This window comes from Lampetra fluviatilis, chromosome 64 (genome assembly GCF_964198595.1).
Source record: "Lampetra fluviatilis chromosome 64, kcLamFluv1.1, whole genome shotgun sequence".
Taxonomy (NCBI): domain Eukaryota; kingdom Metazoa; phylum Chordata; class Hyperoartia; order Petromyzontiformes; family Petromyzontidae; genus Lampetra; species Lampetra fluviatilis.
Window position 1 is genome coordinate 3,357,673 of NC_136338.1, and position 16,283 is coordinate 3,373,955.

The following is a 16,283-nucleotide window of genomic DNA, read 5'->3' on the forward strand; positions in this document are numbered from 1 at the left end:
CCATAAACCGACTGACTCTGGGGGGGGGCTACAAAGTTCTAGAGAGTATCCCTAATGCAGTGTGACTGACCCAAGGGAACGCAGCCTCAATGGTTCCCCAAAAAAAAAGACCAAAAAAAACCCCAACAAAATATGAAAGTAAATTATTACAATTGCAGTTCCACTAACTGTTAAAGGGGAGTGTGTAAGATATTTAATTTTTCAGAATGTCTGCATGCCTTTTTAAAAATTTGCGCTCCGTTTTATAAATTAAATGTAACGTGTACATTTGTTTTTAAAAGCGCGTAGTAGTCAAGCGGGTGCTCGTGACGGTGATGTCGTATTTGAATCGCGACGATTGGCACGCGCGTACATTTTTATTTTTTCTGGGCTGGTGGATTTATACGCGGGAAGAAAAATAAAGACAATCAATGAGGCCTGCTCGTGGTTTATGTTGGTTATTCGCTGACGTAACATTTTTGGGGTTCACAATAGCATCGGCCACCGAGATCCTGGGTTTGAATCCAGGACTCGCACTCATTTAGTTCACAGTAGATATTGGTACCAGTTATGGAAGCAACTTTAGTCGAACCGATTTATGCATATGCCTCATTGCGAATTATTGGATAACTTACTCATGATTCTGTTGCCGCGGGTGGTGAGATGTTTAACTACCTCACCTGGTATGCAGGAGCTCATGGGTTCGATCCCGACGCCTAAATATTTAGAGTTTGCAAGTTTTCGTGGTCTCCATTTTAGAATCAACAACCGTTTCAGGAGTATTTGGCTGGTATAAATGTCCACGTGATGATGAGGCACTTCGTTGAGATGTCATTTGTGGCCCAGGTCCCTTATGGAAGAAGAGCTATAGAGCTCCATTGGCCTTACCTGGTGAAATAAACAGTTTAGTTTATACTATGAGACCTCCTTTACCAGTGGCAAAATATAGTAGGTTTTTACCCTTTAAACTGGTACAAAACTGACACCTTTATGCAAGGCATCATGTTTGCAATAACCACAACACAAGCAGTCAAAATACAAACAAAAATAAACAACTCTGATAATGATATGCACTGTCCTTGAAGTTGATTGGTCCACACCCGAGACAGGCTCGAAGGAAAGCTGTCTCGGGTGTGGACCAATCAACTTCAAGAACAGTGCATACATTATCAGAGTTGTTTCTTTCAGTTTGCATTTTGACTGCTTGTGTTGTGATTATTGCAAACACGATGCCTTGTATAAAGGTGTCAGTTTTGTACCAGTTTAAAGGGTAAAACCTAATATATTTTAGTTTATGATTCAAAATGTTACGTCTGGTGCTGCTGCTGCGTTGGCAGTGGTGCACAAATACCCTCATACGGGTGACGTTTTCAGCAACGGCCCTTATTCAAAAGTCCATTGGCCAGAGTGGATTATAATCACAATATTTATACTGAAGGAATCCGATGAGCTATTTCAAGCTCTTTTTCACAGATGTCCAGTAGGGGCACGGGGTAAGAACAGTACAAAAACACGATATGAGTGCAAAGTACAATTGAGGTTAACAAATTACCCATCCACATAAAACTAAACCATCCCCACAATACCAGACAGCCCACCGAGGTATTAACTTATACTGGTAGAAACCTGGTTACACCAGCCCACAGGGGATTATTGTGTCCGTCGTGCAGGGAGGGGCTGGGTGGGTGGGGCTGGGTGGGGAGGGGAGGGGCTGGATGGGTAGGGCTGGGTGAGGAGGGGAGGGTGGGGCTGGGAGGGGGAGGGTGGGGCTTGGTGGGGAGGGGAGGGTGGGACGGGCTGGGTGGGGAGGGTGGGACTGGGTGGAGAGGGGCTGGGTCGGGAGGGTGGGGCTGGGTGGGGAGGGTGGGGCTGGGTGGGGGCTGGATGGGGAAGGGCTGGTCACCCCCCGTGGTGCCCTTATACAACTCAACGTTTAACCTACACACGCCGGCTTGTGCCCGCCCTCACAGTCGGGCATATTTGCGGAATACACCACGCCCTGGCCGTTGACCCTGCAGGCCATTGACCGAGCAACCCAACGTTCCTACCAGCTCCCTCTGCAGGAATGTGTTTTTTCGGAAGTGACCTGGCCATCACAAATGATAGCTCAACAAAGTGGCTCATCATTTGGACATTTATATAGCAGCAAAATTATCTCAACGCATGTTTCTGAAATCGGAGGACTCGAAGGAAAAAAAAATCCACGCAACCACGGTGGAGAGAAACATTCAAACTCCAAATGTACAGAGGTTGGGATCGAATTTTCTGACCAACAAACCACGCAAGGAAGATGACATCTTAGCATCCTGGTACCCCTTACATATTCCACGGGGGCCTGGTGGAAATCAAACTTTAGCAAGTTTTCTGACCAGTTTTAAAATTGGCATTTTTTTCGTGATTCAACTCTACGTTATCGCAATTCACCGTTTCACTGGCCGCGCGAAGACCGAAGCACTTAAAGCGGAGGTCTCCAACCCCCCGGGTTACGGACCGGTATCGGTCCGTGGCCTGTTAGGAACCGCGCCGCACAGGAGGAGGTGAGAGCGGTGAGAACGCGCGTGACCCGCCCCCATTACTTTATTTATCATTTACGTCCGCGCCTCTTTTCCGCACTTTTCTCAGTCACAGTGTTGGCAAGCCCACAAGCTGCTCACCCCCTAGTAGCCACAATGAGTAACAAGTAAACCCGTAAAAACAAAGTTTTTCACTATAAATCCTTTATATGCGTGGCGGCTAGAGTCCTCTCGTCCTCTGGCTTGAGATGGCTGCCACCTATGGGTCAGATGATTGCATTGCACCATTAAGCAATTGGTAATTAAATATAATATTTTTGTCCTAAAAAGTGTCAAATTGTGGAAAAAAATTTTCACGAACATTAATTGTCACGCGCGACGAGTCTGTGTGCAAAATGTCAGCTCGATTGGATCACGGGAAGCGGGTTAAAAAACGACCGAAAGATTTGCACGGTCCTAAGCAAGCAAGCGAACTTAATATAAAGGATTTAAAATAAGTATAACCCGTAAAAACAAAGTTTTTCACTATAAATCCTTTATATGCGTGGCAGCGAACTTAATATAAAGGATTTAAAAATATATTAGTCTGTGGAGGACGCGGGGATCGATCCCGCGACCTTTGGCATGGGAAGCGAGGGCGCTACCAACTGCGCTACTCCGCCACGGCCTGTGGAGGGGTTACGCTCTGCGCTCTTACACTCTGACGTTCAGCCAAAGCCATGAATGAGTTCTATTTGAATATATGTAAAAAAAAACATTTTTGCCTAAAAAGTGTAAAATTTTGGGAATTTTTTTTCACGAACATAAATTGTCTGGCACAACGAGTCTGTGTGCAAAATGTCAGCTCGATTGGATCACGGGAAGCGGGTTAAAAAACGACCGAAAGATTTGCACGGTCCTAAGCGTGCAAGCGAGTGAACTTAATAAAGGATTTAAAAAAAAAACAAACGTCGCTGGAGAGCTTCTTTGAAAAGGGGGGAAAGACCCAATGATGACCCCCCCCTACCCCCCCCCCACCCAGTCCGTGAAAAAAAATTGTCTTCCACGAAACCGGTCCCTGGTGCCAAAAAGGTTGGGGAGCGCTGACTTAAAGTGATGCCAACTCGGTCATTACCGACGACGAGTGAAGCGTGCGGGGCTCATGGAGCCAAACCGTGATGGCGACGACGTCAACGCGTACCAGAGTTGACCGACTTCAGCCGGCTCAACCGTGACTGGGAAGTTTGGCAACGGTGCTCTTTTGAAATTGTCACTGCATTTGATTCCATTGGCTCACAGGACCCCTTTACTGTACGTTCGAACGCTGTATGCACGTGTGCTGGTGGTGGTGGTATTGAGACACGCGCACACACCAGCTCCGGTTAACTCCCATTACTTCCCTGTGCGGGGCGGTTGTGATATCCCTGGTCAGGTCCCCTCCCAAAGGGTGGGGGCTGTGGGGTGTGCTGTGATCCCCAGCGCCCCTCCCAAAGGGTGGGGGCTGTGGGGTGTGTGTGATCCCACAGAGCCCCGCCCCTCGGTGGAGAGTTTGTATAAAAGGCGGGAGCCCGAGAGAGAGAGAGTTCAGTAGGGACAAGCTGAAGCCAGAAGAACTGAAGGCCGGCTAGCAAGACCCTGGGACTCATCTTCTTGGTTCTTTCGGTAAAGTCACGTAGAAGGGAAATAATAAAATAATAAAAAGAAAACATCATAAAATACAATTTTATTATGACTTTACCGAAAGAACCAAGAAGACTTGTCCCAACAGTCTGTTAAGGCTACACGGGGGGATCTTTGTACGTTGAAATTCAGTCACACCGTCCGTCGCCCAACCGTACTGATCGGAGGTTCACTGCACGTACCGACTAGCCAGGGCTCGCTTTGCCCACCGTGGCTCAAGAATGAACAGTGGACATGCGATTTTGCTACAAATCAATAACTGCTGCCACCCAAACGAGATGCAAATTCCTAAACTATCCCAGTTAAACCTGGACAGGTGGCAACCCTAAAGCATGGCCGCAATGGGACCCTAATGGGCCACTCGATCACTGTGGCGCGTGGTTCGTGAAATAAAATCCAGACAAAAATATCTTAAATAAAATATACATTTTATTCTCGGGACTTTGAAAACGTTTTAATTCGTAGCGAAGTTCGTACAAGTCACCCCCATGTCTACGGCGCGAGCACATCTGAAAACCTTATGGCCTTGAACTGTTGCGGAAAATGCTGTGTGAGTTGCGCGTGTGCAGGGGCATGGTATGTCGTATAATCACACGCACTGTGCGAGTACACGTGCGCGTTGCTGTGGTACGTGGTTGGGATGGAGGTCTCGAAAATGTAATTATTCCGCGATAAATTAATCCCCGATTAAATGTTTGCATGTATGTTGAACTTCTTTCGTACGTAGCCAACCGTGCGAATCGGAGGTGCGGGCGGGCGGGGGAAGGACACCAAACTAAACACAAAAAGCAGTTGTAAAGATATACATTATCGATCTCGGTTTGAAGTGCACAGCTCCAGTGGCTCCTAATATCGGAAGGAAGAGCGTTCCAGACGGCCGCAGAAGCACATCTGAAAGCGTCGCGCGACGATGCGGTCACCACCGCCGCCTTTGTTCCGTGGCCAGCCAAAAGCCGCCGCCGCCGCCGCCACCGCCGCTGCGATGATAACCGCAGTTCGCGTGATGATGGTTTATGTTCCTTGACGAGACCGGCGAGGTATTGGCGGTTCATTAGTGGCCAGCGCTCTGTGTGTAACGAGTGCGACCTCATTCTCTTGGTTCTTTCGGTAAAGTCACGTAGAAGGGAAGTAATAAAATAATAAAAATAAAACAATAAAATAATTCTCACGACGTTTCGGCCACAACGCAAGCAGCCGTCCTCAGGTGAAAACCAGGTCCGTCGAGGCGACAGAGACGGACCTGGTTTTCACCTGAGGACGGCTGCTTGCGTTGTGGCCGAAACGTCGTGAGAATAATTTTATTATGTTTTATTTTTATTATTTTATTACTTCCCTTCTACGTGACTTTACCGAAAGAACCAATAAGATGAATCCCCGCAGTCACGAAAGCTTTAAATCGAAATTTGCGACCTTATTCTTTGGTTCTTTCGGTAAAGTCACGTGAAAGAACCAAAGAATAACTCCTGCAGTCACGAAAGCTCCAAAATTAAGAGCGCGACCTTAACAACGTCCATAATGCACCGGGGTGGGGGTTGGAGCAGAGGTTGATTCCCCAGGGCGGACAAGCGACGGTCGGATCGCAACTCACGCGTCGTGCGCCATCACCCCTCTCCGCCGACGATCACTCGTCATTCCTCGGCCCCACGTCCACGGCTCGGTATCGCGACCACGCCTTGGCGTTGCAGGCTCGCAGCGCCGATCCCAGCTGCTTCCCGGGTCCGGCCTCGTACACCCGCGGAAAGCGGTGGGGAGGGCCGCCGCCGCCGCCGCCCTTGGAACCTCGCCGAAGCTCCGGCTCGTCATCCTTCCCCTCCCGCTTGCGCCCGTCTCCCGCGTCGAATCGGTCGTGCCGGTCGAACACGGCGTGCATCGTCTGCTCCCACAGGACCGGCTCCACCAGCTGACGCACGAGGAGGTTGCGCACCTGCCCAGCAGAGCTGTACCTGCAGCGAAGACACGAGGTGCACAACCGCCGTGTAGCTCTCAGCGGACTGCTGGGGCGAGCGCTGTTTGGCGAGTGGCGCCTGGGAAAGCCGGCACGGCACACAAAGTGCACGCGACACAACACTGGTGCGGTGCGTGCGGTGTGTGTGGTGCGTGTGGTGCGTGCGGTGCGTGCGGTGCGTGCGGTGCGTGCGGTGCGTGTGGTGTGTGGTGCGTGTGGTGCGTGTGGTGCGTCTGGTGCGTGTGGTGCGTGTGGTGCGTGTGGTGCGTGTGGTGCGTGCGGTGCGTGCGGTGCGTGCGGTGCGTGCGGTGCGTGCGGTGCGTGCGGTGCGTGCGGTGCGTGTGGTGCGTGTGGTGCGTGCGGTGCGTGCGGTGCGTGCGGTGCGTGCGGTGTGTGCGGTGCGTGTGGTGCGTGTGGTGCGTGTGGTGCGTGCGGTGTGTGCGGTGCGTGCGGTGCGTGTGGTGCGTGTGGTGCGTGCGGTGCGTGCGGTGCGTGCGGTGCGTGCGGTGCGTGCGGTGCGTGTGGTGCGTGCGGTGCGTGCGGTGCGTGCGGTGTGTGTGTGTGTGGTGTGTGTGGTGTGTGTGGTGCGTGTGGTGCGTGCGGTGCGTGCGGCTCACGGGTGTGCGGTGACGTTGGAGTAGACGCGGACGCTGGGCTTCCGCACCGTGACGCGGCCCAGCGCCTGGGCCAGCGCCTCCTGGGCGGGCGCCATGAGTGGCGTGTGGAAGGCGCCGCTCACGGGGAGACGGCGCGTGCGCACCACGTGCAGGCGCCGCGCGTGCCGCTGCACAAACTCCAGCGCCTGCAGCATCGCGCGTGCACACACACGCACGCACACACACGCACGCACACACGCACACACACACGCACACACGCACACACACGTACACACGCACACACAAACGCACACGCACGCACACACACACGCACACACACACGCACGCACACACGCACACGCACGCACACACACACACACACGCACACACGCACACACACACACGCACACACGCACACACACGTACACACGCACACACAAACGCACACGCACGCACACACACACGCACACACACACGCACACACACACACACGCACGCACACGCACACACGCACACGCACGCACACACACACACAAAGACCCCCCGTGTAGCCTTAACAGACTGTAGGGGCAAGTGCTGTTAGCGAGCACCTATGAAGGCCGGAACGGCACACGAGGGGGTGGGTGGCCAGCACCACGCCCGACCGCCTTTGTCTTCCCGGTGGCGATGTTTACACACCGCACCAGGTACTCATTTCAGGCCGAGTCGACCTAGGGGAGGCCCGGGACCGGTTCAGATAATCGTCACTGGTGTTGGCCGTGAGCGGGAATCGAACCCGGTTTGCCAGTTTCATAGGGCAGTGTAGCGCTAACCGCTGCACCACCGCTCCCCACTTGTACACACACTTGTACAAACACTTGTACACACACACACACGTACACACACTTGTACACACACGAACACACACTTGTACACACGCACATAGACACGCACACACACGCACACACACGCACGCGCAACAACCGCAGTTCGCCACTAAGTGGCGGTGACATCGGCACGACGCTTGTGCCAGGCTAGGTGCACTTTATGGCCACGTGAAGTGTCGAACGCACGCTGGCAGGAGGTCACGGGACAGACCCAGCAGGTGCCACGGGTCGACTGACTGAGATGACTGGCCGATGCACCACCTGTGCCCCCCTACTACAATGCAATCACACACACGCCTGCGCACACCCAACCCCCTCCATTAGCACACACTACGAACTATGATAACTAATTGAAAACTCTACAACTATTTTTTATTTTACCAGGTAAAGCCCACGGAGCTTTGTCGCAATTTTTCAGAGGCGACCTGGCAATCACAAACGACAAGCTCAACGAAGTATCATCATCACCTGCAAATTTACAGCAGCCAAATACATCATCACCCCAACAACGACAACTGCGGTTGGCCACTAAGTAGCGGTGACGTCACCACGGCTAAACAAAGACGAAGATCCCCCCTATAGCCTTAACAGATTGTTGGGGCAAGTGCTGTTTGCGAGTAGGTGCCTATGAAGGCTGGCACGGTATACGAGGCGGTGGGTGACCAACGCCACGCCCAGCCGCTTTTCTCTCCCGAGTTGCGATGTTTACGCACCGCACCAGCTACTCATTCGAGGCTACCTGGGGGAGGCCCAAGACCGGTTCAGATAATCGTCACCGGCGATGGCCGTGAGAGCGGCAATCAAAATCAGGTCGCCGTGTTCGTAGCGCAGCGTGGCGTTAACCGCTACACCGCCGCTACCTTGCAATCACGCATACGAGGTCACCACATGCGCGCGAATCAATCTCACAATTCTAGATTTGAAGCTTTCGTGACTGCAAGGATTCATATTCTAAGGTTTTTTTTTCGGAAAAGTCACGTAGGTAAAATTTTTTTTTAAATTAAAATTTATTAAAGTAAAATAAAATAAAAAATATTAATTAAAAATCACGACGTTTCGGAGGCAACACAAGCTTCCGTCTTCAGGTGGAACCGTCACAGCACGATTGCTGTATCAAGTACTTAGGTAAAAAATTTTAATTTAAACTAAAAGTCAAATAAAAATAAAATAAAAATCACGACGTTTCGGAGGCAACACAAGCGTCCGTCTTCAGGTGGAACCGTCACAGCACGACCGCTGTATCAAGAATAAGAATATCAGTCTCACAAGACTGCAGCAGTAACCGCGCATACAACAAGCGTGCGAGCGAGCGACAGAGCGAGCGAGCGAGAGAACGACACGTGGGCTGAGCACAACCCCCCGGCTCCCACCTCCCCCGTGCCAGGAGTCGAACCCTGACCTGCACGTGACCGGCCAGGACTCGCACGTCGGGGCACAGGTAGGAGGCGACGAGGCACACGGGTTCGGCGACCCGCTCGGCCGAGCCGGCCGCGGCGGAGAGGCAGTGTTCGCGCGCCTCTTGGCACACGGCGGGCGGGCGGAAGGCGTGGCGCGCCGACACCGACAGCATGCTGTGGGGGGCACCACCCTGCGAGCTCGCGGCCTCCATGGCCTCCGCACGCTTCTGCACGCAGTACAGGGCTACGGGGGAGAGGTGGGGAGAGTGCAACGTTAGGCTGACGTCGACACGACGTTTACCAGACGTTAGCCCGACGTGAGCACGTTCACTGGGGATTCATTTACTAATTAATTGATTTCGATTTAAAGCTTTCGTGACTGCAGGGATTCATCTTCTTGGTTCTTTCGGTAAAGTCACGTAGAAGGGAAATAATAAAAATAAAGCATAATAAAATAATTAAATTTCGATTTAAAGGTTTCGTGACCGCAGGGATTCATCTTCTTGGTTCTTTCGGTAAAGTCACGTAGAAGGGAAATAATAAAAATAAAACATAATAAAATAATTATCACCAAAGGGTTGAGAATTATTTTATTATGTTTTAGTTTTATTATTTCCCTTCTACGTGACTTTACCGAAAGAACCAAGAAGAGGTTTCACTTCACTTGAATCCTATGTTTAAATTTCGATTTAAAGCTTTCGTGACTGCAGGGATTCATCTTCTTGGTTCTTTCGATAAAGTCATCACGTAGAAGGGAAGTAATAAAATATTACTTCCCTTCTACGTGACTTTACCGAAAGAACCAAGAAGATAATTAATTGATGTATGCATGTTGAACCTCTTTCGCATCGTACATAGCCCAGAGGTCGCAAACGGGCTTTGATTCCTTACCCGTACCCGCACCCGGCCGCACCAGGGTCGCAAACGGCTACCCGTACCCGGCTGGGTAGGGGTAGCCGGGTATCGGGTAGGGTACGGGTATCGGGTACCCGATTGCGACCTCTGACGTAGCCAACCGTACTAATCGGGAGGTGGGGGGGGAAGAACAACAAACTAAACACGACGAAGATGTAAATAAATGAGTTTGTCAATCTCGACGATTTAATAAAAGTGCATCGGCGCCCAGTGGCTTCCTAATAACGGAAAGGAAGAACGTTCCAGACGGCCGCAAAAGCGTACATGAAAACGCCGTGCGATGCGGTGACCACCGTCTTTGTTTGACTGCGAGACCAAAATCCGCTGTGAGGCTCCGTGATTCAGATGGTGTTCTCCGGCCGCTGTTGTTCCTGCGCCGCGCGTATAAAACACGCGCGGCGTGCTGGCGAGATGTCACCCTCCTCGCCTGGTATTCAGGAGATCGTGGCTTCCATCCCGATGCTGACACCCGTACATTTGAAGATTCGTCAATATGCGTTTAAAGAGTATTTGGCTGCTATAAACTCCCACGATAAGCCACTCCCCGTTGCGTTACCGTGTGTGGCCCGGTTGCCTAGTGGACTTTTACGCGGTAAAAAAAAAAAACTAAATGGTTTGAGTTTACTAATAGGGTTTTTTCCCCTTTTTTCTGGCAACAAAACTGACATCTTTTGTAAGGAATCTTGATTCCTGGCAACAAAACGGACACCTTTTGCAAGGAATCACAAGGGGAAAAAACCCCTATTAGTATATGTTGGTACTGGCAAAGGAGGTCCCGTGATGTAGCTACTCACCCCGAGCTCTCATTACTCTGGTAGTGCGTTGTCGTTGAACTGTGCGCCTTTTGGCGTCATCTGGTCGAACACCGTATGAGACTAGCCTCCAAAGAAAGCTGTCTCTGGTGTGGACCAATCAGTTTCAAAGACAATGCATACATTATCAGAGTATTGTTTTTTGTTTGCATTTGACTGCAAGTATTGTGGTTAATGTAAGCATGATTCCTTGCAAAAGGTGTCAGTTTTGTTGCCAGAAAAAAGGAGAAAAAACCCTATTAAGTATGGTTTGAGTTTACTTTGGTTTCCGCCCCCGCGTGCATGAAGCATTCATTTCACAGCGTTGGACAAACGTTCCCAGCGTAGAAGCAGAGCATTGGGGTAATTCTTGACTCCGGCTCAACGTTGACACCCCGTACCTTCGCTGAAGTCCATGGCACCGGCAAAGACCAGCGCAGCGAACTCTCCGACACTGAAGCCCGCAACCGCCTTGCAGTTCTCAATTGCCTGCAGAGCACAGACAACAAAGATCCCCCATGTGGCCTTTAGGAACAAGTGTTGTGCACGTGATGTCGCGGTGGTGAGCTGTTAACACCCTCGCCTGGTGTACAGGAGGTCGTGGGTTCGATCTCGACCCTGACGCCTGCTGCTGTATATTTGGAGTTTGCGTCTTTCATCATCACGGTGGCTAGGAGATGTTAACTACCTCGCCTGGTATACAGGAGGTCGTGGGTTCGATCTCGACCCTGACGCCTGCTGCTGTATATTTGGAGTTTGCGTCTTTCATCATCACGGTGGCTAGGAGTTGTTAACTACTTCGCCTGATATACAGGAGGTCGTGGAAAGACAGCGTCTGAATGAACACCACCAGGCTTGGTGGTGTTCATTCAGACGCTGTCTTTCCGACAGACCTGTTCTTCACCTGAGGACGGCTGCTTGCGTTGTGGCCGAAACGTCGTGAGAATCGTATTTTATTATGTTCTATTTTTATTATTTTATTATTTCCCTTCTACGTGACTTTACCGAAAGAACCAAGAAGAAGGGTGAAAACCTATCACTAGCTACGTAGCTCTCTACTCTTTTCCTCGCTCTCTCAACTCCCCCGACTCGTCTCCTAACCCCTCTGTCCCTCTCTCCCCCCCTCTCCCGCGCCCCCTTCAGCGCCCCCCGCTCAACGACGGCACGGACGGTCACCTCCGGCTCCTCCTCGTGCAGCGTCTCGAGCGCGGCGAGCGACGTGACGAACACGGCGGGCTGGCAGTGCAGCGTGCGGTTCAGCTGCTCGGCCGGCCCGCCGAGGCACAGCGCAAGCAGGTCGTAGCCCAGGACGCGACGCGCCGCGTCGAATAGCGCCCGCGCCCGCTCGTGCCTCTCCACCAGCGACGCAGCCATGCCCACGAACTGGCTTCCCTGGCCCGGGAAGAGCAGCACGGAGCTGTCGCGCTGACACGGAGACGCACGGAGGTGGAAGAGGAGACGGGAGTTGATGCAGCAAATCTGGCTGTGACGGTCCCCACCCGATGACGGAGACTCGCGTTGCCTCCGAAACGTTGTGAGTTTATTGTTTTATTAATTTCAATTAAATTTTTTACCTACGTGGTGACATTACCGAAATAGAATTCCAAGAACACAGGATGAGATGTTGCTATCCTTTGTGCAAGCACTTCCAAGAGTTCATGAACAGTGAGCCTGGTGAAATTTGGGGAGCGCATCGTCAGTAGTGAACCTTTGGTTCCTAGGGTGTTTCGGCCTTTCATACTATACACCCTCCCCAAAGGCGGCCAGCGACAGGGTGATCAATCCTACGCTTGCGTCCCATGCCCAATTAGTCATAGGAGTTGCCTTGTTGTTGATAGCCAACATCCCAGTGTGAATCGTTGCAGTCACGAAAGCTTCAAATCTAGAACGGAGTTGGATAGGTGGGAGAGTGGAGGGAGGGTGATGGTGGAGCGAGTGTGATGGTGGTGGATGTCAAGGAGGGTGGACGGAGGAAGAAGTATGGAGGGTGAGGGGTGGAGGGAGGAGGTGATGCGAGGAGAGAGGAGGTGGAGGAGGCAAAGGGAGATTGCGATGACGCTCGTGATAATGGAGAGGAGGGGGAGGATGAGAGAGGGTGGAAGTCGCAATGCCAAGAGAAGTGACGAGGTCAGAGAAGAGAATGGGGTGAGGCGGTGAGAAGATGAGCAAGTGCTTATGGAGAATAACTGCAATTCATCACTCCAATAAAAAACTCTTTGCAAAGCACAATTATATATCTTCTTGGTTCTGTCGGTAAAGTCACGTAGAATGGAAGTAATAAAATAATAATAATAAAACATAATAAAATCATTCTCACGACGTTTCGGCCACAACGCAAGCAGCCGTCCTCAGGTGATGAACAGGTCTGTCGAGAGGACAGAGTCTGAATGAATGTGGCCGAATGGAAATAATAAAATAATAAAAAGAAAACATAATAAAAAAATTTTATTTTTATTATTTTATTATTAAGTTTTATTTTTATTATTTGATTACTTCCATTCTACGTGACTTTACCGAAAGAACCAAGAAGATCAATCCCTGCAGTCACGAAAGCTTTAAATCGAAATTGTATTATTTTATTAAGTTTTATTTTTATTATTTTATTACTTCCCTTCTACGTGACTTTACCGAAAGAACCAAGAAGATGAATCCCTGCAGTCACGAAAGCTTTAAATCGAAATTTTATTATTTTATTATGTTTTATTTTTATTATTTTATTACTTCCATTCTACGTGACTTTACCGAAAGAACCAAGAAGAAGAATCCCTGCAGTCACGAAAGCTTTAAATCGAAACACACAAATATATATTTTTCAAAGCCATGCATATTGCCCATGGACCGCACCCCGCGTGTTACCTTGTCGTCACGGACGCTGCCATCATCCGCCGTGTCCTCCTCCTGAAGCAAAGCTTTGACGTCAACGTCGCTCGGTGATCCATCAAGTCCACTGGAATATGACTGCGGCTGTGACGATGGTAACGATGACGATGGTAACGATGACGGTGGTGGTGGTGATGACGACGACGACGATGACGACATCTGTGCCATATGACCTTGTCCAATGCCCCAGGGCAATCTGCTCACGATGGCGCGAACTCTCCCGCACATCAGCAGGAGCCGGCGAGCGGTCGTCATTGTGATTTGCGGCGGATCTGCGGATTGCACAAGATTAATCCATCGCGTAGAATAACAATTACTTACCGAGCTGTGTAGCTAATTTTTTCCTGAAGCGACCCGGCCACAAATGATAGCTCAACGTAGTGGCTTGTCGCGTGGAAGTGTATAGCAGTCAAATACTCGCGTGATTTTGATTAATGTGGAGGGAAAATACGGGAGGACCCGGAGAAAAATCCACGTGACCACGGGGAGGAAGAGACACTGCAAACTCCGAATATACAGCAGCAGGCGTCATGGTCGGGATCTAAACCACGACCTCCTGCATACCAGGCGAGGTAGTTGACATCTCGCCACCGTAGCGCCCCCAAATACTCACATAGAGACCCATAGACTCACTGAGCCTATCACATAGAGACCCATAGACTTACTGAGACCATCACATAGAGACCCATAGACTCACTGAGACCCATAGCCTCACTGAGACCATCACATAGAGACCCATAGACTCACTGAGCCCATCACAAAGACAGACAGACTTCCATAGAGACCTATAGACTCACTGAGACTATCACATAGACCTATACTCACTGAGACCATCACATTGAAACCAATATACAGTACTCATATCGAGACCCAAAGTCATTGAGATCCAATGACTCACTGAGACCATCACAGAGACCCATAGACTCACTGAGACCATCACTGAGAACAATAGACTCACTGAGTTCCAGACTCACTGAGACCACCACAGAGACCCACAGACTTACATAGAAACCCACACTCATATAAAGACCCACAGACTCATTGAGACCATCACAGAGAGACCCATACTCACTGAGACCACCACAGAGACCCATAGACTCCCTGAGACCATCACAGAGACCCATAGAGGTCCATAGACTCACATAAAGACACATAGACTCACAGAGACCCATAGACTCACTGAGACCACCACATTGAAACCAATATACTCATATAGAGACCCAGTCATTGAGATCCAATGACTCACTGAGACCATCACAGAGACTCATAGACTCACATAGAGACTAATAGACTCACATAGAGACCCATAGACTCACTGAGACCATCACAGAGACCCATAGACTCACATAGAGACCCATAGACTGAGACCATCACAGAGACCCACAGACTCACTGAGACCACCAGAGACCCATAGACTCACTGAGACCATCACTGAGACCCACAGACTCCCTGAGACCATCACAGAGACCCATAGAGGTCCATAGACTCACATAGAGACACATAGACTCACAGAGACCCATAGACTCACTGAGACCACCACATTGAAACCAATATAGTCATATAGAGACCCAGTCATTGAGATCCAATGACTCACTGAGACCATCACAGAGACTCATAGACTCACATAGAGACTAATAGACTCACATAGAGACCCATAGACTCACTGAGACCATCACAGAGACCCATAGACTCACATAGAGACCCATAGACTGAGACCATCACAGAGACCCACAGACTCACTGAGACCACCACAGAGACCCATAGACTCACAAGACCATCACAGAGACCCACAAACTCGCACAGAGACCCGTAGACTCGTGTAAGAGACCTCCAGTGATTCAATCCGGGCACCAACAACAACGATTTAAAGTCGTAACCTTCCGAACGCGGTGAGAAGCCGGCTACGGTGCCACCACCACCATCACCACTGCCAGGTTCTACTCTTTGATTCTTTCGGTAAAGTCGCGTAGGTAGAAATACAATAAAACAAATCACGACGTTTCGATCTCAACACAAGCAATCTACACCAGGTGGAACAACCATAGCAAGGAAATGCTGAAGTATGCGAGAGTTGCCGTGGTAAGGGGTTATATAGGAATAAGAAAGGGGGAGGCAAGGGGGTTAATTGACAGGGGAAGGGGGTTTGGCGATAACTTTTTATCGAAACGAAAACGTTGAATTTTAAGCGGGAAAAATTCGCGACTTAACAAAAAAAAATCGAGATTCGTGAGGGGATTTTCGGGACTGAGGCAGCCGACGCAACGAAATAAATTCCCAAGAAAATAAACCCATCCACCCCCCGCATTCAATGACATTTAAACAAAAAATATTAACCGCGAGTGGTGAATATTTACGAGTTAAAAGTTTGTTTCGATTACCTTTTTTTTGTGTCTTTAAAGAAACTCGCCTCGGGCGGCCGTGGGCCTACTGAGGCAGGCTTTGCGAGCCGGGCACGACTCCTTCACTTCACCACCCTTCCTCTCTCTCTCTCTCTGTATAAATATATAAAACACAAATAAGTGTTTACTAAAATGTTAATGTAATATTGTCGTTATTAGTTATTCAATCTCGGGAGGATAGTTCATTGTAGGTTGTTGTTTTCACCTCACTATCGTTTGTTCACGAGGTTGGTAGTATTTGTGTGTTAGCGCGCGCGGAGTTTACGAGTTATTAGCAATAATAACAACAACAGTTGTTGTTGTTGTGTTGTTGTTATGTTGTTGTTTGGTGGTGCGTTCACGT

At 50.0% G+C, this 16,283-nt stretch overlaps 1 protein-coding gene across 1 annotated transcript; it reads right to left on the reverse strand.

Moving 5' to 3' along the window:
* Positions 1-5,463: 5,463 nt before the first annotated feature.
* On the reverse strand, positions 5,464-16,283 carry MCAT (malonyl-CoA-acyl carrier protein transacylase). The gene is made up of 7 exons (XM_078882192.1): positions 15,920-16,283; positions 13,518-13,813; positions 11,838-12,086; positions 11,063-11,150; positions 8,958-9,199; positions 6,714-6,898; positions 5,464-6,094 (listed from the first exon to the last, which is right to left on the reverse strand). Exons 2-7 carry the CDS (start codon positions 13,794-13,796, stop codon positions 5,773-5,775), a joined length of 1,365 nt encoding a protein of 454 aa, XP_078738318.1. The 5' UTR covers positions 13,797-13,813; positions 15,920-16,283; the 3' UTR covers positions 5,464-5,772.

What these genes read in the sequence shown, in the direction of transcription:
- MCAT (XM_078882192.1), bottom strand. Translation starts at nt 13,796, where the DNA reads ATGACGACCGCTCGCCGGCTCCTGCTGATGTGCGGGAGAGTTCGCGCC. An exon ending in GCAGCGTCCGTGACGACAAG is followed by an intron (nt 12,087 to 13,517) that starts GTAACACGCGGG and finishes TCTCCGTGTCAG; the next exon opens with CGCGACAGCTCCGTGCTGCT. An exon ending in TCCAACGTCACCGCACACCC is followed by an intron (nt 6,095 to 6,713) that starts GTGAGCCGCACG and finishes TCTTCGCTGCAG; the next exon opens with GTACAGCTCTGCTGGGCAGG.